General features: G+C 31.9%; 2 protein-coding genes across 2 annotated transcripts in view; one reads left to right on the top strand and one right to left on the bottom strand.

Annotated features, from left to right (window-relative positions):
- Positions 1-24,166, bottom strand: part of LOC145277820 (integrator complex subunit 8-like) — a 163,719-nt gene extending 139,553 nt beyond the window's left edge. Inside the window, exons 1-3 of the mRNA XM_080129719.1 lie at positions 23,394-24,166; positions 3,668-3,808; positions 2,055-2,157 (exon numbers count right to left, since the gene is read on the bottom strand). Coding sequence (XP_079985845.1) covers positions 2,055-2,157; positions 3,668-3,808; positions 23,394-23,544 — 395 coding nt within the window. The 5' untranslated portion in view covers positions 23,545-24,166. The remainder of the gene's footprint in view (positions 1-2,054; positions 2,158-3,667; positions 3,809-23,393) is intronic.
- Positions 23,934-27,879, top strand: part of LOC145277821 (uncharacterized) — a 78,144-nt gene continuing 74,198 nt past the window's right edge. The window contains exon 1 of the mRNA XM_080129721.1: positions 23,934-24,072. The gene's annotated coding sequence lies outside the window, so the exon portion shown is untranslated. The remainder of the gene's footprint in view (positions 24,073-27,879) is intronic.

Raw genomic sequence — 27,879 nt, 5'->3', positions numbered from 1 at the left:
TTACTATATTGTCCAATTGACTACTGTACACTTTTAACCCTTATCCTCGAGTGGTCTCTGATGCCTATGTAAAAAAGAAAACATGCCAAAAACCTTCTGTAAACTTAAAGAGAATATTAATGTTTATGTAGTAATCCTAACCAAAATAAAAAAAAAAAAAGCTCCAACTAGACAAAAAATAGAACTTGTAATAAAAGAAAACAAAGACTAAGTTATAATTTACCACTATTTATTGTTCAATAGGATATTTAAAAGGAAATATTAAGATTTCCTTAATATGCAGAGTTTCAAAGAATTACTTCATTTCATCAGAGGAAAGATATTAGCAAATGATTAGTATAGTGAAGCTGGGGGGGGGTACTCATAAAATGCTGTCACAAAGTTGGTATTCTTATTCCTAATGATCCATATTTCTTTTCTGAATACCTGACACTAACTGGAAATTGCAGCTGGAGGAGATTACTTTAAAAGGTGACTAGAGTTTCATGTGTTTACTATTAAGAAAAGTGCCCATACAAAAGTCTGGAAACTTATTGAAGGCACCTCACACACATAGTAAAAAAAATAATTATATATATATATATATATATATATATATATATATATAATGTGTGTGTGTGTGAGGTCTGCCAATGAAAGGGGAAGATTTTAAAAATTAATTAGTTGTTGAAAAAATAGATTTTAACAACTTTATTATACATAATTGGAACCTACATTTTTACCATCTTTTTTTAATGAATAAGCAATATTTTTTAAAAATTACTCTATTCAAATGGGTACCATTAGTGACATGGCATTCTTGGATTCAGATGTAAAAGTTCTGCATGATTTCTTGCAGCATATTTATCGATATTGCTTAATCTCGTTTGCAATGAGTTCTTTGAGACCTGGAACTGTTCTAGGTGGGTCACTTTTGAAGACTTTCATTTTAAGATAACCGCATAAAAAATAGTCACAAGCATTCAAATCAGGTGAACGAGGAAGCCAAGGGATATTTCCATTGCTAGAAATGACATGACCTGGAAATAAAGCATTAAAAGGCATCGATGGGAATTCTTGCTATGCGACTTTTCTTGTTGGAAAAATGCTTGCTTATCCCAGCAAAACAGATAAGTTGAGGAGTGAAAAAGTTATTTATCATCTCAACATAGCGCTGAGCATTTACAGTGACTACATTAACAGCCTCATTTTCATTAAAAATGGTCCAATTATGCCTCTTGCAGACATGTCACACCATACTGTTACTTTCTAAGCATGAAGGGGCTTCTCATGAAGCAAACAAGTGTTTTCCTCCGCCCAATATCTGAAGTTTTGTTTGTTTACATAACCGCACAGATGAAAATGTGCTTTGTCACTCCTCCAAAAGTTGTTTAATTAAGGGCGTCTGAAGATAAGGTTAACACTCCCTCCCACAATGCTATCCCCCTCCATTGCGTCTTGATTAAAAAAAATGGTAAAGAATGTAGATTCCATTCATGTATAATAAAGTTGTTAAAATCTATTTTTTTTTTAATAACTAATTTTTAAAATCTTCCCGATTCATTAGTGAACCCTAATATATATATATATATATATATATATGAGAGAGAGATACGTAACAACATGTTAGTGTGCCAGAATGTTTTCATCCTAAATTCTAGGCAATTATGCACAATGTAAAAACTATGGATCAATAGAATTAAAGCATAATGGTTAAAGGATACCAAACATTTAATAAGAAACCATAAAAATGAACAAGTAATGAATGCTCATTTTTCAACGGAATATGAAAATTATTTAACCTTCATGAAACCACTCGCATATCCATGACCCAGTTCATTTCAACAATTTTTAAATTAAAAAAGTAGGCCTTTAATATCAATGTCAGCAAAAAAAATTCAACTTTATAATATATATGTGATATAATATTCATAAATAACTCACAAATTTAATTACATTTTGAGAAAAATCAAAACTGATGAAATTCTGAAGTAGCTTTTGTCTAAATCAAATTTTGAGAAACTAGATTTTTAAACCTCTTTTTGAGGCACCTAAAAATAAGTAAATCAATTTACCTTTTCCCAAGGACATCCAAATCCCATTTTAGAAAAGCAGCGACTTTAAGTGCCAAAATCTTCAATGCTTTCACCTTCTTATTGAATCCTGGTGGCTTGTTTTCTTTGACAGAAAGAAAGAAAACAAATGTTAATAAGCAAGAAGTCATTAGGTATAACCTATACGTGGAAGCAACACATACAATTGTAAGCAATGTTTATTGATAGTATCTAATATATAAATAAAGTAAGACTTTCCATTATTTCTTATGTCATTCACAACTGTAGTGGATGTTGGTTCAATCATCCAAAGTACAAAAATAAACTGAATGGAATTAGACTATTCCTTAGTGGGAGAGTGAGATGATTCTTCTCAAAGTTTGAAATCAACTCTGCAATGCTCAGATATTTTATTCCTTTTCTTTTTAATGTAAATAAAATCTTTTAGACCTTTGTATTTCAATTAAACAAAAGATGGAATAAAGCTAATTCACACAATTTTCTTATTTCGATTCAAGGTAAGCAAAAACCTGCTGAAACAGCTTGCGGTATCAACAAAGCGTTTGGCCCAGAAATCACTATTGAATACACAGCACAATGGTGGTTTAAGAAATTTCATGGCGGCAACGAAAAAATTATAATATTTTAGTTTTATTTTTTTTCATGTTGCCACCTATGATTTACGAATAATGTGGAGTAACCTCAATTCTAACTATTTCTTAAAGGTATTGTTTATTTTCTGCTGAAAAACATATGAAAAGGTAGGGAAGTCTACTGAGAAAAAAAAACCTATATACACTAAGTTTGAGGTGGCAATATGGAAAAAAAAATATTAAAAAAAAAAAACCTAAAAGATGCTAGTAATTCTGAAAAAAAGATTAGTAGCTATTTTGGATGGTTGGTTGTTTTTGTTTTACGGCATATCAACCCTTTTCAGGTTATTTAATGCCGAATCCAAAGATTTTGAAGGAAAAAAATGTTTAATAGAATATATTTGTTGTTTTCAAGTCGGTTTCTATTTAACCCATAGTTAACAGGTACTACCACTCCGGGTCAGAGTGGACCTGGGAGCAATGGTAATTAAAGGGTGGCTCCACACTCCCCAAAAGCCCGCAAGATGGGGCCTCGCCACTGGATATAGTTTAAGGTCATATCCAGGACCAGCTATTTTGGAAATGTAAAAAATGGTTACTCATTCTGTCCTGTCACGAACCAATTAATAATTTCACAATAAATTTATATTGTAAAGCGAATCAACATTTTAAGTTTATAATATTTTATTTTTAATTTTTCCAGACATTTCCAGGATGTTCACATGTAATTGTGTAAATGAAATGGAATTTTACTTTTTCTATTGACAGCTGCAAGTTAAAGATAAAAAAAATAATATAAAAATCTTACTGCTTTTTAATGTCATTTTAAAACTGTAGCATCATTAAAAACAAAAAAACAAAACTAATAATTATTTTTTTAAAAAAATCTATCAATAGAATGCATGGTTGATTTACTTTGTGAATCTCTTATCAATTCCTTTTGTTGCTTTGTGCAGTTTACAAGAGAAAACCAAGAGAAAGTGTTTCAGAAATATGATGACTTCTTGCTTTAGATCAGAACAGAGATGATACAGTGCATACCTGGAAGATCTTCAGATTTAACATCTCCGGGGCCCGTATGGTTATTCCCCATATCACCCTTGTTGTGGCCAGGAATAGTTGCATTGTTCTGAGCTTCAGCCTGCTGCATAAAATTAACAATCATCTGACCAGGTGTCGGATCTGGAAAACAGAAAGAATCAAGTGAAAATTCTTGACAGCTTAACTTGAAAGGGTTTCGATGGTCAACAAAAACATAGCACTATATTTTGAATTATCTGGTGCTTCCATAGTCTAGTTTGCCTGGTTTTTGAAAAAAACAAGTTTCGCATGACACTGCATCAAACATCACTCAAACGGGTCATACCTTTCTAAATGTAAACAATACATTTTCAGAGGCTAGCAGAATGAGTTGGTCCAATTAAAGATAGAAATATGTAATTATTTCAGTTCTAAAACAAAAGACATGTTTTCAATACCTCTAAGAATATATAATTTTGTGTCTAACAGCCATGGCATTCTATATAGATGGCTTCTACGTGAAACAACTAATGCTGATGGTTGAACACTGATCTCATTTCTGATTTTAAAGAAATTCTTGCATTTTCACTTGGAATAACTTTCCTTTTTCAATTCAGTTGAGAATTGATTTTATTTTGACATCAGAAACTTTCTGAAATTCACTAGTAAAAAATAAATGATTTAAGAATCTTCAAGGTCATTTTTATTTTTGTTACTAGCACGGTTATCCAGTATTGTCCAAAGCCATTAAAAACAAAATAGAAGAGGTTAAAACATGTGTCATATAATCTTTACATAAAAAATCCTCGATTTCAATTTGTTTTTCTTTCCTATTTTTCCACATCCCTCTCTACTCACTTTTTTCACATCTGCCCAGCCCATTCTTCTCTTTTCTTTTAATGTGTTGAAAATAATAAGGTAAGTCATTCACCTGTGTTTTAAAATTATTGCTCCTGAGCAACACCGAGTTTCTACCTAAAAAATAGGAAATCTGTATTTAGTTTAGTGTATTACTGAGCAGCACTAAGTTCTTGTCTTCCTTTTCTCTAAGCATATACCGCATATACTATTGTATTACTACAGACCTGCTCTACCTAGGATATGGATTACTGACTCTCAATAAGGCAGAGTACTTATTCTGGTATATATATATAACAAAATACAGTGAAAATCATTCTCCTGATCAATGCAGCATTTAAAAACATCTGATCTATGTAAAATTGCTCGATCTAATATATTGATTCCTTCCTAGCAATACCGAAGAAACACACCTGTTCTATCTAGGATATTGAGACTTTTAGATTAACTCGTACCACTTACCAAATTATCATTATATTATTACGCTTATCGCTCCGTCCGTTACCAACCTAAAAACCCTTAAAAGGAAAATGGAATATTCCAAACACCTAATAAACATTTGAATAAAACTGAATAAAAAAATAACTTGTGTCGCTGTGATGCACAAAGAATGCTTCGTTCTGATTGGATAAATGAGACTTCTTAACCAATTGAAAACTGAAACAAAGATGGCGGCCTTATCTTGTTATTTCAAAACTGTACGTATTCATGTTTACTTTAATAAATTTTTTTTATACTTGCGACGTCTTGCTTCCTTTTTTTAAACATAAGTATTTTTTTGTTTACAGGTTACTTCTATCAAACATTTTTTTTATTTCTTCTTAATACCTGTCACCCGCTTAGGATAATGGACCCTTCCTAGCGTAAACCTGAAATAGACAAAACCCAAAATACTTCCTTTTGTGTGTGTGTGTGTGTGTGTGTGTGTGTGTGCGCGTGTTTTGCAACTATACTGAACTTTCACCTAACACATTTTATACATTGATATTTCTGCAAACTATCGATTGTGTTGACATAACAGAAGCACAAAAAATGACGGTATTAACGTTTACTTTAATAAATTTTTTATGCTTACAACGTTTTGCTTTGTTTTTAAAACCTAAGTATTTTCTGTTTACATTTTATACAATCATTCGATCGATATTTTTTTTTTATTATTATTTTGTGTGTGCGTAGCAGAAAAAAAAGGATTTACTGACTTTTAAGCAGGGTTTTCACTTACACGCATTTTTTTTTGGGGGGGGGGATACCTTATACAGGTCGCCAACCCATTCATTTATTCATAAATTTTATTTGAACAAAATAAAAGAACAAAGTTATTGCATTTTCATTTATCTATTTACGTTATGAATCAGACAAATAAAAAAAAATTATATTAGTTACAAAATATAAAAATTTATATACATGGAGGGGGAGGGGTAAACAGGTTCAAATTATAAATTTAAAATTCATTAACGCAGACAACACTGAAATAAGAAGTCATTTTCACGAGTAATTTTAAAGTAATCAACAGAACATTTTGAGCCAATGTTAAATTGATACAACAATATATATATATATACTAAATAGTAAGTTTGTTTTTGTGACTTTTGAAACATTTTCTCTGAAAAGGAAACCCTTTTTCCTATCAAATTAATTTGACCGAGTCTTGTGACTTTTAATCTTATTTTGAATTGAATTTTTTTTAATCAAAATTGTAAACTTAAAATGTAATGCAACAAATTAGAAAGTTTGAATTCACAAAATTTGTTCACATTTATTAATGCTACTTTACTTTCTGATATTTGTTATTTTAAATTTATATTTAACTCGAGGAGTTAAACATTGGTACCATATACATATTCTATCGCACATACGTTGTGTTTACTTAGATTCTTATATTTTAGTTTTTAAATTCACAAACAGGATTTGTAAACATTTACCTCTAAATAGTTGTTTTGATTTACAATTTTGAAATATCTCTCAAGGTTTATTTCTATCTAAGAATGGATTAAATCTATCTTTGTTTACTGTGTGACCTAAAAAATATTTAAACTATTTTAAATGGTAAATGAAAAATATGCAAGAGAATTGGCATCTTTTAATTTATGAATATACTGATCAAAATTTATTTCGGAAATTATTTTGATAAATTTACTATATATATTCCACTTTAAAACACTAAAATATCAATTTGAAAACATAATGTATTTATTGCAGTGAATTTCTGTATTTTTTTTCATATGTAAAAATATTAAAAAAAGATTTTTAAACAATACAGATTGCAGAAAATATTATATTTATTTTGAGGAATTCACTCGCCTTAGTCTCTAAAAGAACATCTCTTTTCCATAAACTTCATTATGGATCGGAGAATGGAAAATATCCATGCAAATATGCGAACTTATTGGCAAAGGATCAGGGAAGAACAAAGACAACAAGCCAGAGAAAGGGAGAGACAGCGAGGTCGAATTAGAAGAATACCATGGATGCACAGCAACGTAATACATATTTAGAACAAGAACGAAGGAGATTTCAAAACAGAATGGAAAGCATGAGTGAATTGGAGAGAGATAATAGGAGACGTCAACAAATGCAACGATTACGCCAAATACAACTTAGGCCAAGGCAGAATAGTAATTCTGACACTGTGGTAGAACCACTTGATATTGGTCAAATGAATGTATTATGTGTATATTGTGGAGCATTAAGATTTAGAAATGAGAATCTAAATTGTTGTCATAATGGTAAGCTACATTTACCAGCATTGCTACCATATCCAGAGCAATTAAAACGTTTATTTGAAGGGACTGATCATGAATCTGTTTCATTTTTAAAAAATATTATAAATTACAATTGTGCATTTTCTTTTACATCATTCGGTTTGAACTTATCTGTTCCTTCAGGGTGAGGTCCATACTGCTTTCGCATCCAAGGACAAACATAAAACTACAACCTTGCATCCTGATCATGGGCACCCTAAGTATGGTCAACTGTACATCATAGATGCAAATAAAGCTCTGCAATACAGATTAAATACTTTGCAAAACGCAAAATGTTGTACACAGACAATGTCTACCATAAATGAAGTTATGCAGGAAATAAATCCTTATGTAAATTTGTATAAGAACATGGATTTAATTGAAAAAGAACAGCAAAATATAAGAGAAAATACACCAATGCCCAAGTGTGAGCTGCATTTCAGAAGGGGTAAAGACATAAAGAGATTCAATTTCCCCACTTGCAATGAAATAGCTATGATATTTAATGGTGATAATGGTGCCCCGCCAGAAAATAGAGCCATTGTAGTTTACCCAAGAAATATGCCGTCTGAAAAAATATCCTACACCTCATGTCATTTAGATCTAATGAGTTATCCCATTCTTTTTCCACATGGCGAATTTGGATGGCACTGTGAAATGCAGCATGCAGAAGAATACCGAACAAGAGTTCGTAATCATCTCACAATGCAACAATTTTACATTTTTCGCCTTTCTTTTAGAGCTGGTTTCAGCATAATTCACCGGGCTGGAAAATTATTTCATCAATACTCGGTGGATGCTTATGTGAAAGTTGAAGCTTGCAATATCTCCGTAATAACCAATCTCAATTACGTGTGAACTTTTTAAACAGAAGAATAGATCAGAATATCCAACCAGGAGTGGCAGTGATACTTCCCTCATTCACTGGTAGCCCTCGCCATATGCATCAAAACTTTAATGATGCAATGTCAATAGAGGCAAAATATGGCAAACCTGACCTCTTTATAACCTACACATGTAACCCTAAATGTCCCGAAATCATGAACAATTTATATACAAATGAAACCCACGAGAATAGACCTGACTTAATTGCCAGAGTGTATAACTTGCAACTGAAAGAACAGAGTGATATAAAGGACAAAAATATCTTTGGTGTTCCAGTGGCATACGTCTATGTTGGAGAATTTCAGAAGAGAGGACTTCCTCACTGCCACATATTGGTAGTTTTAAGAAATGAGGATAAACCGAGGAACAAAAGTGACATCGATAAATTAGTTAGTGCTGAAATTCCTGATATCAATGATGACCAACTTTACATGATTTAGTAAAGATATTTATGATTCATGGACCTTGTGTGCCTAAAAACCCTTCTTTTCCCTGTATGAATGATGGTGTATGCCTAAAAACCCTTCTTTTCCCTGTATGAATGATGGTGTGCCTAAAAAATTATCCAAAAGAGTTCAAAAGTGAAACCTCTGTGACGCTGACTGGATACCCAGAATACAGGAGACGTACGAATGGACTTACTGTACAAGTTGGAAACCACATTGTAGACAATAGTTATGTTGTAGCTTTTAATTCTTACTTGTTAAAAAAGTACCGTGCCCATATTAATGTTGAAATCTGTTCATCTGTGCAGAGTATTAAATATATAGTTAAATACATCTACAAGGGACATGACTGTGCTTTGATTGAGGTAAAGAATAGTACAGAATCACATGAACAAAATCCATGATGAAATAACTAATTATATTGCATGAAGATATGTTTCACGCCCTGAAGCTATGTGGCGATTGTCAGAATTTAGGCTACATATGTCCCACACAGTGTATAGACTTGCAGTTCATCTTGAAGATCAGCATAGGGTTTACTTTCGCAGTGATAATGCAGAACAAGCTGCGCATGCAGACAAAACTCTTACAGCATGGTTTAAGCTGAATGAGCATGATGCTAATGCACATAATTATTTGTATCCTGACATTCTTCTTCATTATGTCTTCAACAAGAATACCAAAACATGGACACCAAGAAGAAGGAATATCAATATCATTAGCAGAATGTATACTGTGAACCCTAAAGATATAGAACATTTTCATTTGCGGATGTTACTATTGCATGTTCCTGGAGCAAAATCTTTTGAAGAATTGCGAATTGTAGAAGGTGAACTTATGCCTACATTTAAAGAAGCATGTCTAAAACTTGGCCTTCAAAATGATGAATCATTTGAAAATGCTTTGATTGAAGCCACTGCATTACAAATGCCTTCGCAACTTCGAGTCACGTTTGCTACAATATGTGTCTATTCAAACCCTACAAATTCTCTTGCTTTATGGAATAGCCACAAGAACTCTATGATGGAAGATTTTTTACACCAGGGATTTGCAATGGACCAGGCTGAAAATATGGCTTTGCAATCCGTCAATACAGTCCTGATTGAAAATGGTACTAATTGTTTAACAATTGGCTTACCTGGACCTTTTTGGTATACAGCAAATGGAACCTGAAGCTGTCTCAAATTACCCAGACATAAACACACTGACTGATGAACAAAGACTGGTCAGTGACATTGTGATTGAATCTGTTACAATGAAGAGAAAAGGAAAAGTGCCTAAATATTCCTGTTTTTATGTGGATGCACCAGGAGGATGTGGCAAAACTTATGTTTAATGTCATAATCTCATATTTCAAAAAAAAACTATCAAGTATGTTGTGGTGCCTGGACAGGTATTGCTTCTACTTTACTTTTAAAAGGAAGAACAATCCACAGTTTAAATTTTTAAAAAAAATTTTAAATTACCTATTACACTAACAGAAACTTCTATTTGCAATGTCTCTCCCACGTCTGATCATGCAAATTATTTAAAAAATATTGATTTGATTATATTAGATGAAGCTTCTATGATCCCTTCATTTGCTTTGGAAGCAATTGACAAAACTTTGAAAGACATAAGCAATAATAATGTTTTTGGAGGAAAAATTATGCTTTTGGGGGGAGATTTCAGGCAAGTTCTACCCATATTATCAAGGGGAAGTCGTGAGGAAATAATTGAAATTTGCATTAAAAATTCTCCTCTATGGCTTCAGTGAAAGTGAATTTGCCTCATGGTTACTGAATCAACAAATCTTGTGGAATATCCAGGCCAGTCTGATAATGATGATATAGAAGTGCCACAAATATCATGCCTTGATGGGTCTGTGGTTGATGATATTTTTAAAAATATATCACAACATGATAAAAGAAATAGGATAATTTTTTCACCAAAAAATTCTGTTGATCAATGAAGAGGTTTTACATCAACTTCCTGGTGAAAGCCGCATATATTATAGCACAGATGAAATACAGACTGATGGTCCTGTCGAAGCTATGCGTTATCAACCCGAATTTCTTAATTCATTGACGCCATCTGGAATGCCTCCTCATAAATTGATTTTAAAAACTGGATGCATAGTCATGCTTCTCAGAAATATATCCATAAAAAATGGACTGTGCAATGGAACAAGATTAGAAGTAAAAAATATGCACATTCAATTGAAGCGGCGTTAATAAGTGGTTCATTATTAGGAAAGCATGTTCTCATTCCTCGTATAAAACTTGCCCCAAGTGACCCCAAATTGCCTTTCATTTTAGAAAGATATCAGTTTCCGATTCGGTTATCATATGCAATGACTATAAATAAATCTCAAGGTCAGACATTTGAAAAAGTTGGTTTGTTTCTACCACAACTTGTGTTTAGCCTATGACTATATGTTGCATTTTCAAGAGCCCGTAGGCTCACTGATATACGAGTTAAAGTCATGAAAACTAACAGCGAAGGAAAAAAAAGGAAAAACTTACACCAAGAACATAATTTGCAGAGAAGTATTTTTCTAAATCTCTATCATGACTAAAATATTAAAAAATACATGTGCAGCAGTACAATTGATATAAATTTAAGGAAACATTGTTTTTTCATTTGAAAATCTTCATTGGATTCAGCTACAGGATTTAAAATAAATATTACATGTACTCTTTTTATTCATTGACATTTCTAAAAAAAAACTTCTACATTTTGCAATAATCAAGAAATAATTACAATTCTCAGTACTTGGAAAGAAAAATATTTATTTTATATTTTATAAATTTGCATTGTGGAAAGGAAACACTTTTCTTGTATTTGTATTTAATGAATATAATTGTAAAGAGAAATTTAAAACTTGCACATAAAATGGAAATGTAAATTTAAAATAATATTCCCTTAAATTTAGGAATATTCGTTAATCTGAAGAAAATTTCTTCAGCATTTAAAAATATTGTTGATGTAAAATAAAATACATTATTTCACCTATTTTGAAATATGTCTTTAAATGTAAAAACTTTAGATTTCTATGACATTTTAAAGTCTGAATTTAGTGAGGTTTGAGGGAAAATCTCCCACATTTTTAAATATTTATAAATTGATAAATTGAAATTCAAAGAAAAACCATTTTCTACATTGGAAAATCTTTACTTAATAATATTTGAAAAAAGACATTTACTTTTATTCATGAGGTAACTGGAATTTTAAAAAAAAATTATAATTACATACATTTTAAAAATGTTTATGAAACGTTATTCAATTATTTTTTCACTTTATATACCAATATACTAGCCTATGATTAACATGCATATTAATATTGATATAGAAAAATATATTTAGTTTAACTTTTATAATTATTCATTGATTAGAAGTGAAATAATATTTTTATATTTCAATGAAATATCAGATTCTTCGATTGATAATATTTCTAATACTCAGTTGATATGTTAAGTATACACTTTTGGTGGCTTTTTAAAAGAATCATTAGATATATTCAAACTTACATTTGAATAAAAACAAATAAATTCCTCTACACAGGAGTTGGATGGACAAATACATTTGAATAAAATCATAACATTTTGATTTCCTTATATTTGAAAATTGAATATTACAAAACAGAACAGCTCCAATTTGTTGACATTACATACACCTTATTAAAGGAATCTGGATTTGAATGTGTTTCATGAGACTTACGCAACCACTTATGGATTAAATACACAAGGTCCTGAAACACATAACATATAGCATTTATTGAGGAAAATGCTTCTGAATAGAAACTTCAGGTAAGTTTTGTTTATATTATCAAGAGATAGTGAGGCATCTATATCAATATTTCAACTTTTCAACTCTATTTCAAGAAAATATTCTGATTTTCCAAATCTTTATTAAAAAAAAATCAAAATGAAAGAGATAGTTTTGTTGCATAAAAACCTTTTCATTTATTCGAACATCATTATTTCATGCGATACTTATAATTAAAGAAAAACTGTATTCACAAATTTCATTCTATTCAAATTTATATCTAATATTGTTTGTTTATTATATAGCCTAATGTTTTGTGTTGCAATTACAGAACTTTTTATCATTTTTAACTTTCCAAAATATTCAGCGTTTTGAATTTAAATATTACCTTGCTTCAATGTAATATATGATTTTTGTATTGCTGATTAAAATTCAAAGCAAATATTAATTGTTGATATTTCTAAAACTCAATTGATGAGTTTTGATTGAACTTTGAAAAATAACATATTATATCTTTTCGATGAATCATTGGATATTTTCAGACTTGTATTTGAATAAAAACTTTTCTCCATTTTGATCTTTGAACATGGTTTCGTAGGAGCTTTATTAAAATATTATTTTCAATTAATAAAAAAACATTTTAGGTATTTTAATGCTTAAAGGTTTTGCTAATATTTTGTAATGTTAATTGAATGGATTTATAACTCATAATTCAATGCACTTTTGTTGAATTTGAACATTTTTATTAATTCAATATTCAGAAAAAATTTATTTTCCATTTGAAAATCTTCATTGAAACCTGTTTCTGTCTGTGTTTCAAGATATAAAGAAATAATTTTTTTTAGATATCAAGACCTTAGTTTTTTCATAAAATTATAAAATATTTTATCTATGGTATGATTATAATTTATGAAAAAATGCAATAATTAAGCAATATTTTCTCCTAAAATTTATAAGTGAATTGATTTTTATTCAAAATGAAATGTTTTCATTTCCTAATCATTGTTTGTGTGGAGGTAATTTATTGTAAAAGTCAAATTACCAGATCTTTTCAAACAGATTCTTTACAGTATTAAGAGTTGATATCACTTTTTAAAAAGTGATGCCCATCTTGAATACTACCCCAATATCATATGGAATACAAATTCTGCAAATCAGGCAAGCAATATCCATTGTCAAGATTACAATCAAAATAAGAGTAAAGTCAGAATAATTTGAATAATGATAACAATAAAAACACATCTAACAAAAATTCCAACTATCAACATCTATTGCAAGATAACAATAAAGATGTGATTAGGGGTTTAAATAACTTCAATAATGATAATGGAAATACCTAACAAATTCAGACATTCAATTGCATAATGAAATTTTTTTAAATTATTTTATGAACTATATTTCAAGTTTTGCCATATAATCTGCCAAAAACCTACATTTTTATTCTTCAACCAAATCCCACCAATTCTACTACTTACTGATTTATTCCATCATTAAATCATATTGCAAATTGGCCCCGTTCTCTTACCACAAGATATAAAGAAATAATTTTTTTTAGATATCAAGACCTTAGTTTTTTCATAAAATTATAAAATATTTTATCTATGGTATGATTATAATTTATGAAAAAATGCAATAATTAAGCAATATTTTCTCCTAAAATTTATAAGTGAATTGATTTTTATTCAAAATGAAATGTTTTCATTTCCTAATCATTGTTTGTGTGGAGGTAATTTATTGTAAAAGTCAAATTACCAGATCTTTTCAAACAGATTCTTTACAGTATTAAGAGTTGATATCACTTTTTAAAAAGTGATGCCCATCTTGAATACTACCCCAATATCATATGGAATACAAATTCTGCAAATCAGGCAAGCAATATCCATTGTCAAGATTACAACTATCAACATCTATTGCAAGATAACAATAAAGATGTGATTAGGGGTTTAAATAACTTCAATAATGATAATGGAAATACCTAACAAATTCAGACATTCAATTGCATAATGAAATTTTTTAAAATTATTTTATGAACTATATTTCAAGTTTTGCCATATAATCTGCCAAAAACCTACATTTTTATTCTTCAACCAAATCCCACCAATTCTACTACTTACTGATTTATTCCATCATTAAATCATATTGCAAATTGGCCCCGTTCTCTTACCACAAGATATAAAGAAATAATTTTTTTTAGATATTTATATTGCAAATTGGCCCCGTTCTCTTACCACTATGAAAAAATGCAAAAAGTTAAGATGTAACATGTTTCTAGTAACATAATTATTACTGATTTACAAGTCACTTTAATAAAATTAACATCTAGATGTTTCACTGTATTTCTATTTCGTGTAATACTCTCAAGTAGTTCAAGTAGTATTTGTCTAAAAAAAATCACCTTCTGATCCAAACAAATATTCCACGGATTATTCTATTGAAAGACAGCCTCATATTAATTGTTTGCTTATGTGATTAGGTGCTTGCTGATATGAGGGTTGATGTTTTCAACTACCGTGGAATTTCCACGGGTACTGCTAGTAATATATTATGACTATTATGGCTTCTGGGTAACACAGAGTTAACAAAAGACAGAAGTTCTTTCTCTTGGTCAATGCTGTATTTAAACATACCTTCTTTATCCAGGATACTGAGCACTTTTGGACTGCAATATACCACGTTCGAAATGTAATAGTGCAATCTTAGATTTGTTGCTCTAGTTTAGAGCACTACTGAAAGCGTAACCCAGATAAAATTAAAGAGGTCTCTAAAACTCTACTAAAATCACTTTTTCCAAGTTTCTAAGGTGGCATGAGTTTACAATGTACAGTGTACAAAAACAACGATTCTACTTGATGTTTGCCGATGCAAACATTGCACTGATGAAAAAAAAACTTTGTTAGAGTTAATAGCAGTTTATCTTGCTCTCAAGTATCTGTCAACCATACTAGACAATTGTGAGTAGTTTGCCCCCAATAAATTCATGTATGACCACGGAAGCCCAGGTGGTGTTGTCCTGGATTTTATCCCAATCCATAGCCAGCAAAAATATCTTTACTAAGAACAGACTCAAGCACATCATGCAAATGAATCAGCAGTTAAAGTCCCGATATAGTTTACAACTTCTTTTTAAATATGTGGCTACTACACAAAAATCCAGCTAATCTAATCATAAGTAAATTGACATCGAGGAAGTTCCAATTCCGCTTTGAATGTTGGTGTACTGGTCCTTGGCTACATGAAGGAAGCCTTCAGTGGCAAGCACAAGAATTACCCTGTCTGAATGAGAGTGCTAGCAGAAGGCTCATACTTTGATGAATGATCTTGGGTCAAGAGTACCCCTCCACATGTTTCCAATCTTATTTTGTTTGCTAAGGATCACCTCGATGTTCAAGTTCATAGCTATCAAATTTGGATGATTATGGGACAACCATTTCAAAGTGGTGACTTACCTGATGAAAACTCTCCAGAGACAAGAATTTCCAACAGACACTATGTATCTCAAGGAGATTATGAAAAGAATTAATAGCTCTTCACATTTTACCTATGAAGTAAAGAATCCCATTTTGATAAGTAAAAATTACCCAGTTACCAGAGTAATGATTTTAAACTACCATATAAGAGGTTCCTGTTCGGGGATAGGATCCGCCTTAGACAAACCAAGGCTACTGGGACCAACAAAGACAGGCAGTCAACAAGGTGTTAGCATCTTCTGTGGTTCTAGACATAACTGTGCTGTCCTTTTTTTCAAGCTCTTATTAATCAATATTGTTACGAAGTTGAGTACAAGATCTCATTTCGATTTGTGAAGCTTTCTCGCAAAGAAAACAAATTAGCAGGAGCAGCAAACACATTAGGAATTAGAAGGGACAGCCCTAACTATGACAAATAATAGCAGCAGCAGCTAAAAACAACAATATTTACAAATCTTTACAAAATACCAAAATATTCAACTCTGATTGGTTAATTTCCAACAATTTGGTTGGCTGTCAAAATCCAACTTTGACCAATCAGAAAAGACTTGCCATGGGAGTCGGGCACCTGCTATGCTTACACTTAAATTAGCAATACACATGGACGATAAAACGCTTTGGATAAATACAGATTTCAAAGGGCTTCTGCTAAAATCGTCATATCTTAAAACCCAAAGCACCTTAAGTCCTCAATATACCACCGTTTTGTTCAAAAATGAATAAATTAATAAATAATAATAATGTACATTATGTATTTTAAGAGTTTTAAAGCAAATAAAGTGCTAAACAGTTATAAAACAGCGTTTTCGGTAAGATTTTGTAATGACCCCCCCCCCTGATTTATAAATGGTCGTACCACGTTTCTCTTAAGAATTTCGTCATGAAATTTGGGAATTAACTACAAGAGATATCACTTTTTTTAATACATTCGGTTGTCAGAAATTCTTTTGAAAGCTCATTTTTTTGTGTCAAAATGACGAGTTTGGAAAATTTTTAAAAAAAATTCCTACAGACACCCACTGTTAAATAAATCAATCTTTTTATTACATTTATCCATTAAAAATAAAAATGTAACTGGTTTTCTCTTGTGGTACCAAACAATTTAAAATCATGATACCCGGAAAAAAAATCATTCTATTTTTAAAAAGTATCTAAAAACGATCTGTATAAGCAGCAGCAACTATCGCTAATATTAATTACTTTACTGTAAACAAACTTTTTTTTTTTTTCCAGAACGAATTATAAATTAAAAAAAGTGAAAATATGAATATAAAAAAAATGTTCTTACATATTTAGTTGGAGCTCATCTTATTAAAACATAATTAGCTTAACTAAAGCTATTCGGTTATCAGAATATATAATTTTAAAGCAATCCGGCATTATTTTTGGTCAAATTTTAAAAATATAGTTGAAAAACAAATATGTAACGTGTGCACTTTTATCCATTACATTCGTTTTTAAACAGTGTTTTGTTTGAAAAAAAACAAAAAACGAAAATGTGAAATATGATTTTTTTTGCTTCGCGTGTTCGAGCAGTACCCCCACCCAATATATTTTTTTCGTCTCTTTTTGACAATTTTTTTCAGCGGATTATACCCAATTATATATATATATATATACATATATATATATATATAAAAAAGTACAAAATCAATATTTAAATATTTGTAGGAGGTAATTGTAGTTAAGTTCCTATTTACTTGCCTCCCCACGAGGACAATTAGACACAAGGTCAGTTAATGCGAGGAAAATCCAGCTTCCCAAAAAGGGTCAATCTGGATAGAAACAAGCATAAAAATTGTCTCAGTCATGAAGGATTTCTCCTTCACTGACAGAGGACAGAAAAGGCGGATTGTAGCATCAGAATACTACACTGTGATCTTGGCCCAAAGTCCGCCTTCTTGAAAATAAAAAAAAAATCCCTTAATCCTACCTCTAATTTTAAGTACAAGTGGCAAGCTTCCTCCTCTTAAAACTTTCTTTAGCCCTAACAATAACGCTAAGTCTAAGTGGCAAGCTCCTCACCAAACAAAGTTCCTTGGTAAGCTACATATAAGTGTCTAAAAAACAAAAAAAAATCTTTCCTTAAAGAAAAGTGCACCATTTATCACCCATAAAAAATAAATTAGTCAACTATCCTAAAACGCTAGAATAATCTCGAAATGGTGAATTATTTTACGTTAAATTTATGTGAAAATAACCCCCACTCTAAATTCTAAAATTGTTTTTGTTTTGTTTCTTTCAAGTCTTCAGGATGTTCACACATAATTTTCCTTAGCTCTATCATTAACCTAAAGTCAGAGTGGCAACCTCCCCACCCTCTCATAATTGCATAATGACCCTCTTAAAACCACACATACTCATCTTAAGAAAAAAAAAAGGCGCACAGGATTTATCTTTGATAGACAAAAAAATGGTTAACTGCCCTAAAACGCTAGAATGGCTCAAAATAGGGAATCATTTTACATTAAATTCTATAATAATACTTGTTTATCTTTCATTAAAGTTTTTTAAGGTATTCACACGTAATTGCCTACAAAGGTAAAATCGCATATTTTGGAGAGGTGGTCAGATGGAGTGGAGGGGGGGGTAACGGAGGATATTAATCTACAATAATACCAAAGAAATATTGCAATATATTCATTTTTAAACAGTCCTAGATTTCGATTTCAGTTATTTGTACATATAATGCATTACAATTCAGCTTTGAGTTCTTTAACTTCTTTTAATAAATACATGGCATTTTTAAGGAACTGCAACATATCTATGTGCATTTACTGCAGATTATTTGAAAACCATTAAATTTTGGAGATTTTCAGTAGCATATTCTAATTCCTAGCACAAAAATACACTTATATGGTAAATTTCATTTTTAATTTTCTGTTTTAACAAAGATATAGCATTTTTACTGAAAAAGTAGTGTAAAAAATGTGACAAAATGCATATGGTCTTAAAGAGGGAAAAATATCCAAACACGCAGGGCATAAAAATAGTCATAACTTCATTAATTTTGGTTGGATTTAAAAAATTTATAAAGATTCTTATCTCATCAAGCTCTTTCTATACACCAATATTGAAATATTTTAAGCTATTTCAATTTTTTCATGTGTATTGCTATTTAAATAGAAAGGAGCCCAGCTGATTGAGGAGACTGTCTCGATAGAGCCTGGCGCACGCCACATGAATCCCTGTCTCAATTAAAACCAAGATATGAGAAGTATTACAACTTCACCAGTCTACCACTGTCTAGTACTGACTTACACACCAGACCACTGGTCAAATCCCCAGACTAAGGGTCAACTAAATCCATCGAAGGCGCTACTGCTAGATGCTGCTACTACGACATACACAAGGAGACGTGACAGCTTGCCCGAGAGATGAGACAGCTGCAGACGGCAAATCTTTACCTTGTTAGGATCTACAACGCCGTAAAGCACAGCTGAATAAACGTCCCACCTAAACGTGAGAAGAACAACATTTCAAAAACAAGTGGATGACAAATCGGCTAAGTTGCTTTCCTTAATGTTTTCAACTGAAAAATAAATTCTTATTTTCCAAGATTATTATCAAAGCTCCCCAGCGCAAAAAATATTACATATTGTCATAGTTCATCAACAGTAGACAACAAATCTGCTGTGTTGCTCACCTTAGACTTTACTTGTTAAAAAAAAAAAAAAAGCAAACTCTTATCCTTCAATATTGTTATCGAAAATAATATCACAAAGTGTAACAAATATTGACCAACAAAGAAAGACATGAATCGCCAATAAAGATTATGCTAAATGAATAACCTTAAACAGCAGGGTCAAAGTGTTGTTGAACTGAAGAAAATTTTATTTTATTTTGCTTTTCTTAAGTTTGTTTTTAAAATAAACGATTAAGTAATCCATCGCTTAAAATTAAACTTATATTGTCTGGTTCTTCCCTGCCATCATATTCATAATATAACAATATGGAGTTCGACAAGCAATCTACAGTAACAATACATAAACTTTTTGTGGAAGTTAGAGACTCTTGTTGTCTCTCTCTGCTGTAGGGATAGCAAAGCAAACTTGGTTCATGTTGCCCGAAACTAAACACAATCTCTCTGCTTTCTATGATATTAGTGAACTTGAAATAAAAATCTGTCACTTTAAGATTCTTTAGCAATGGTAAATTGGATGATTTTACTCTCTTGACATTTGTCAGAGAACAAACAACCTCTGACATACCAGATATTTGTAAATAATCATGCTACCGCTGTCACTCTGAACATGTTTTTGAAAAGGTCATTGTTCTTGATAAAAACTAAAATGAAGAGGATTTTGGATTTTGGAGACTATTTTGAATCTTATCCGCAGCATCTATATGGTTATATCGGCCCATGTCAGGAGAGGAAGTGATCTTGAGGAGGTCCCCTTGCTGAAACATCTCTTTTCTTTTGAACTTTCTCTAATGCCCAACAGTATTACAAAAATCACTAGGTATCTTCAAAACAATGTGAAAAAAAGAAAGCATGATTCCGTGACATCAGACTCGTGTTAACTATACAAACTATGGAAAAGCAGAAGCGACTTAATGATTTTTTAAAACCTTTATTTTCTTCAACTGCAATTAATAATTAATCTTTGTTATAATTTTGTTAGGTTTTAAGATTTACACAGTTTAATGATTAATAATATTATAAACATTTGTATATTAAATATGCAATATGTTTTTTCTGAACGTTCATAATCGGCTTCTATACTTTTGTTCGGTAAAAAGAGACAAACAAAATATGAGGGGGAGGCCTACAAATCATTTGTGCAATAATATTTTTAAATCGGTTTTAATCTGGAGATTAAATAGCTGACAAGAAACATGTTTATATAAAAACTTAATATTTAAAAAGAAATTTAAACACAATTAATTAAAAATCTATGTTGTAACAGAACATTCTGAAATAATGGAATTTTAATCGTTTTAATCTTATAAAAATTAATTAATGTTTATGAAGTTTCTTTTTCTTGGTAATTCAACGGATTAATTCGAAAAAACGCTATTTTAAAAAAAAAACAATATTAAATTTATATCATTTTTTAATTGCAACTTTAAGGTAAATTTTTGTTCAATATGTGTATTTAAATTTTAAAAAAATAAATGTTTTACTTATTTGAATTCTTATGTTTCATAATAAATAGAAATTTCGATAGATTTAAATATATTTTGTTCAAATTTTGAAAAAATAAATCGGGGGGGCACGTACTAAAAAAATATTTCCCCTCGTATATTTTACAGAAACTGCATTTTATATGTAATTTCATTCTAAAATGGATAAGTATCGAAAATTTGATAAAAATCTGACCATTAATAGATTTTTGCTAGATTTATTAAACACAGGTATGTTTTCACATTCGAAATGCTTACTACATGGGAACGTTATTTTAAAGCGCCAATTATGTAAACATGATTTTCGTCATGCAATTTCATTATTTTCGTACGCTGAAAAAAATTTTTTTAATTATTACTAGTTTATTTTGCCCTTTTAAATGGTACAAAAATTATATTAATATTAATTTATAATAAAGTTACATCGTTTTACATATAAGGGGGAGTAATTCTGTGGTGACTTTTGGAAGTGCCTAAAAATCACAGATTATTGATTCAGTCCAACCAACTGGGAAGGTTCTTGCTGCAGTAGGTGTGTCAGAATTTTGGGGGAATTTTTGACACCCCTAACATAAAACTGCGAATAAAATATAAAAACTTGTAATAGAAATTATGAGTTTTTTTTAAAGTGGGTTGTTTATTTTCTTTATGGAATATACTTCCAAAATAAATTATTAAAGTTGTTTAAAAAATAATAGAAAGATTATTTATTTTTTAAAAAACAGTGTTTACAAAGTGCCTGCATGCGTTCATGCAGCCATTTTTTTTCGTATGAAATCAATTGAATTTTACGAGTGAACTTTTTTTCAATTTTTAAACTTTAAAAATCTATAAAAAATTTTCTATGGGTTCAATTTTTCCGATATTTTCAGGGTCAATGTGAAATTTTATGCTCTTTCCAATAAACTGAATATAATATTTTAGACAAACACTTTGTTTTAAATTCACCCCCCTCCCATTTTGAAATGTCTATCAAAATTTAAATAATTTACTCACCAAAGTTTTATATATCACAAATTGACGATAAAATATCAGTAAATAAAATATTCTAATTTAAAACAAAAAAAAAGTGTTTTTTGGAAATTTACCTGTAAAGTCCAAAGTATAAAACACTTCTTCTTTTTTTTAACCACGTTGATTTTTAAGTGAAAGCTCATGTTATACTTAGATTGTCAAGTAAATATTGGACGCTAACGACATTTTTTTCTATTTCATTCAAGGTTTTCTTTTTTTAGAGATTTTAAAAAAAAAATTCACTCTATAAAGAAGAAATAAATATATTAATCAAAAACTCATATTTCATAAAAAGAATAAAAAAAATTTTTAATCAGTAGAGTGGGTTTTTTTTAAAAACGGCAAAAACTGATAAGTGAATGTGTTCATTTTTCAACTAAGGTGGCCCCAAAATACTAATTTTGGTTTACAGCACGCAATAGAAAGAGACATTAATTGTGGTGCTTCGAAGCCACTGGAAGATAAGCTCAAAGAAAATCAGGCATTTATCTCCCTTTATTTGAACAGTGAAAAAACGTCTAAGTTCGCATTTTTTTGGAATCCTTGTTTAAAAAAGTATTTTATTTAAAAAGGACATGGAATATAAGTATAAATATGGATAACTTTTTAAGAATTAAAGTACACATCGAATAGTATTTTTTATAGATAAGTGATTTTTGGGGAATTTATATATATTTTTTATAATCGAAGTAAGTAAAATTTCATTGATTTTCTTTAAATCCTTTTTAAAGAAAACCGATTTAAAAAAACAAATATTGCATAATTTTCTATTAAACCTGTTATTTTTTTTTTGGTATTATTATACAAACACCGTGACAGCGTTAGGGTTAGGGTTAGGGTTTAGGGTTAGGGTTAGGTTTAGGGTTAGGATTAGGGTTAGGGTTAATTCGCTGTCACGGTGTTTGTATAGTTTTACCTTTATTTTTAGCGAACATGCGTTTGAAAAACACGAAAACTACCAAAAAAAAAAAAGTAAAAAATCCACGTCGAAACCAAAACGTAAACAAACTGTCAACAATTTGCCAACACAAATAAATTGCCGGTACGACAGAAAACCACAAAACAACGATAGAAAAGAATAACGATAAGAATAATTTTTAAAATATCATTTACAAACGAAAATACAACAATGTAAAAAATAAAATGCAGTATAAGTTTATTTGTTGTTGTTTTCTATTTTTCGCGCGAAGAACATGCCTGCTAGATTGCTTAAAAAAAAAAAAAAAAAAATCGAGTGAAAACAGAAATAGTTAAGATATTCTAACTGAACCGAAAAGTTCACGTTACATTAAACTATTAGATTCGTTAAACATTTATTTGAATAACTAAAACATAGAAATAAAGAAAGCCATCAATTTCTAGCTTGGTTTATCGTTTTGCCCTTAAAAATTAACCTCCTGTAATGTATATCTAAATATAATTTATTCGTTTGTCCACTGGATGCGAATTACAGTCAACCTACCTGGATTCGGCTCGGCGAGGTGATTTTCCAAGAGACGTTCATCCAAAATGAACTCGAAACAAGCAACGGCGGGTAGTGTTACGGGCCCCATGCTAGTGGCCGCACTTCCCGGCGGAGACCGACCGGGCGATGAAACGACCATTTCACTCATCGTGCTAGTCCAATCGGAAATTATAAATTGTAGAAATATTTGACAATTGTAAAAGTAAAACTTTTAAAGCATAGTTTGAAAAATCATTAAGTTCTTACTGTTCAAAAATACTTAAAAAATAGAAAATAAAAACGAGGGGAACACTTATAAACACATGGAGTTGAAACTTTTCCCTATTAACACCGGTTTTAATCGCACAGAGCTAGGCAAAGATACGCAAACTAAACAAACAGGCTTTTTTTCTTTCTTTCTTTTATTTTTTTGTACTCTTGCAAAATTTGACCCGGATCCTCGGAATTTTCCGTTAATTATGGGCTCAGGATCCATCCGCAATCACCGAATTAAGCCGAGCGTTGTTCAAATGTTAAAACACTAAAAGATTTTTTTTTTTTTTGTATAAAAAAAAATATGGCGCTTCTACAGAATTGGGACGAGATTTTCGGAAATCGCAAAACTGAATTTCACATGAAAACATGGTATCTAGGTATTCCTCGATGATTATATCCAAAAATTACGAAAATTGATAAGGTAGAAAATTTTTGGCACTTCTGCATGTCAGTGATATGAAGCAAATGTGTGTATTTTAGTTTCAGGAACTGACGACAGATATCCCTTGTCAGCCAAAGAATAGGGGTCGATAACTCTTCCTTTTCTAAAAGTGCGTGAAAACTGCAATTATATTTGGCTACATTTTTATACAAGCTTTCTGTACAAAACAAAATTCTTAATAAACCTCTATAAATGCTTCATGTTTTTTAATATATATTTTGCTACATTTTATACAACCTTACCGTAAAAAAATAAATAAATTCTAAAAATAATTTATAAATGTTTCGTGTTTTTATCATATTTATTATTTGTTTTCCAGTTATGAATCACTTTTAGGGTTTGTGCATTTAGAGTTCAAAATAGACTTCGTAGCCTCATAGGAGATGTCCTTTTCTCTTCCTTGCAACCTCTATCTCACAGAAGAGATGTTGCGAGTTTGTCTCTGATGTATCGTTATTTTCATGGAAAGTGTTTGACTCTATGGTCCCCACTCGCAAAACTTTCACAAGAAACACTCGTCTAGCTGTAAACACTATCAATAATTCCCCCCACTCTTTATCTGTGCCTAAACCTAAACGTAGATTCCATGAACAAAGCTTTTTTATTAGAACTGCACGCCTGTGGAATTGTCTTCCGTTTTCCTGCTTTCCGGCTGACTACAATATGGTTGTCTTCAAGTCTAATGTAAATAAGTTCTTGATGAGCCGTTCCATATAAGTTATCAAATTTACCAAATTTTCATTACTAATGATTACTATATTGTCCAATTTCTACTGTACACTCTTTAACCCTTATCCTTGAGTGGCCTCTTGGCCTTGATAATGTGTTGATACCTATGAAAAAAAAAAAAAGAAAAAGTCCAATGTGAACAAGTTCTAATTGAATCGTCCCTCTAAGTAATCCAAGTTACAAAATTCCCACTGTTTACTATGCTAAAATCACAATGACTAATGTATACCTATTAACCCTTATCCTCGAGTGGCCTCTGGGCCTTGATAAGTGGTGACACCCATGTAAAAAAAAAAAAAAAAAACCTAATAAAATAATAAATTCAACACAAGCTTCTGAAATGACGAACATAACAACTTCAATGTATCTAACAAAGAGAAGGTTTATTAAGGCGAATGTTCACAAGGAGATATTATCCCTGGATAAAAGCTGGACTCTGGCTACCTGGTGCTATCGCGGTAGTTATTCCCCCGTGGGAATCGTCAATACCGGATGAAATAACACAGAGGTGGAGAGAGAGAGAGTGAAGAAAGAGGGTCCGTTCTGTTTGGCGTCTCTCTTGGTAAGGAAGAGTTCTTTTCCTTCAAACCGGAAGCTGCCCGATTTCCTTCCGGAGAGAGAAAGGATCAATGCGCCGCACCCCTGATTGGTTCGTATATGACCAAATAACATGGGAGAGAGGCGTTAACTTGCGAAAGAAAAAAGTTCCATTTATTTTTGCTGCATAACCCCCTGCTTAGGCTGAGATCTGACAGAGAAAAAGGTAGCATAACAAATAGCGAAAAATAAAAATGTCATTTTATTTTATTTATTTTTATGAGAAAAAAAATGTTCTTACTTTTCTGTGAAAAGTTGGGGAATATTTGTTTTTTGCTTTGTAATAGAACGTTCTTTCTTTTGGGGGGTGGAGAGGGGAAAACAAAGAAAAACAAATTCTTTTTTTTCTCTCTTAACAGAAATACTAAGTTTTACACAGTCTCTTCGGCCAATGTATCTGTCTTCATTTGGAGCATTTACTTCAGGTGTATGCATATCTTGACGCTGTTTGTAAGTAGGGGGAATGTGTGGCTCATGTTTTTTTGTGTCAAGAAAGTTTTTTTTTACTCTATCAATTGAGACAGTTTCTCTTTTACCACTGATATCTAAGGTGAAAAGTTTATCAGTGCGTGAAAGCATGCGATAAGGGCCAGTATAAGGTGAAGTTAGGGGGGCTTTTACTGCGTCCTTTCTAAGAAAAACATGAGTCCAAGATGAAATGTCTTTTGGGACCGAAGATCTAATGGTCTGTTCCCTAGTGTGCATCGGTGGGAGCTTACTAAAATAAACCCACAGACATACAGAGCTGAATCGGTTGTTGTTAACTCTATCAGGCTCAGTATTTGGCCTGGCAATGAAAGAGGTACTCCATAGATAAGTTCGGCTGAAGAGTATCCCAGGTTCTCTTTGATAGCAGCAGAACAGCCAAGAAGGACAACTGGTACATATTTGCTCCATCGCTGTTGGCTCGGGGAAGCACGTAATGCTGCTTTCAATTGGCGATGAAAGCGTTCAATCATCCCGTTAGAAGCACTAGTAGTACGAATACGTTGGATCCCTAGAATCCTGGAAAATTCCTGGAAGAGGTGGGATTCAAACTGTACACCACGATCAGTGGTGATGGTGGTGGGAACTCCATAACGCAATATCCAGCCTGATATAAGTGCTCATGCTACAGACTCAGCCGAAATGTCTGTGAGGGGATGGCTTCAGGCCACCATGTGAAACGGTCTATACAGATCAGGAGATAAGTAAATCCCTGACTGACCAGCCAAGGTCCAACCAGGTCGATATGCACATGGCTAAACCGAGCGTCTGGGGTGGTGAATGGTTCAAGGGGTGCATGGATATGCTTGTGCACCTTTGAGTTTTGGCAGGATACACAGGAACGTGTCCAGGCAGTGGTATCACACCTCATATTTGGCCAGAAAAATCTAGCTGTAATCAGCTTCATTTTGGCTCTGCATATCAGATTTGCGACTCTCAAAAGAGAGTCGCAAATCTGATAGGCCCTGAACTGGCATCTAAGCTTCAGCCTCTGTCCCATCAACGAAACGTTGCATCCCTCTGCCTGTTCAAGTATTTCAATGGTGAATGCTCTGACGAACTGCAGACACTTGTGACTTGTGCCCCATGATGTAGACACTCTCGACAAACCCGACAGGCAGCTAAATCCCACCCCCACACAGTAGAGATCCCTAGATGTAGAAGATCTTTCTACTCCAGTAGTTTCTTCCCCAGAACCGCTAGACTCTGGAATTCCATTTCAAGTCCCTGCTTTCCCAACTGTACTGACATGCAGAAATTCAAGTGTAATGTGAACCGACATCTTGCTGCCCAAATCCCAACATAGTGCCCCAGTAGCTGCTGCCCCTAATAGTAGTCCCCTACACCACAGTGGCAATGTGCCTTGTTTGGGGTGAAAATGTAATAAAAAAAAAAATTTTTTTTTAAGTCTTGGGTATGTCAGCTGGATTCACTGGAATCTGATGGTAAGCTTTAACTAAGTCTAGTTTGGAGAAGGACTTACAACCATGCAGAGAAGAAGCAGTCTTGTATATGTGGGATTCGATAACAATCAGGTACCATCATGGTTTAGGGTTTGTAATGCTTTTAGGGCACACCTTAATAAAATAAATAATTCAATACAAGCTTCTGAAATGACAAATGCAACAACTTCATAAAAGGTCACAGAAAAGGTTTTTTGAGGAGAATGTGGTATTTTCCTTGTAGAAAACTGGACTCCGGCACCTGGTATTATCACGGTAGTTATTCTAGTGCAATCGTCGATACCGTAGAGATAACACCGAGGTGGAGAGAGAGAGAGAGAGAGAGAGAGAGAAGAAAAGGAGGTCCGTTCCGTTTGGTGTCTCTCTGCGTAAGAATGAGTTGTTCTTCTTCAAACCGGATGCTGGCCGATTTCCTTTGGGGATAGGAAGTATCAATGCGCCGTACCCCTGACTGGTCAAGATGTGGCCGAATCGCACAGGGAAGAGGCATTGATTCGAGGAAGAAAAAAGT

This window comes from Euprymna scolopes, chromosome 6 (assembly GCF_053919585.1).
Source record: "Euprymna scolopes isolate OS-2025 chromosome 6, ASM5391958v1, whole genome shotgun sequence".
NCBI classification, from domain to species: Eukaryota; Metazoa; Mollusca; class Cephalopoda; order Sepiida; family Sepiolidae; genus Euprymna; species Euprymna scolopes.
Note: the sequence above shows the minus strand (reverse complement) of the source record. Positions and strands in the feature narration are given on the sequence as shown.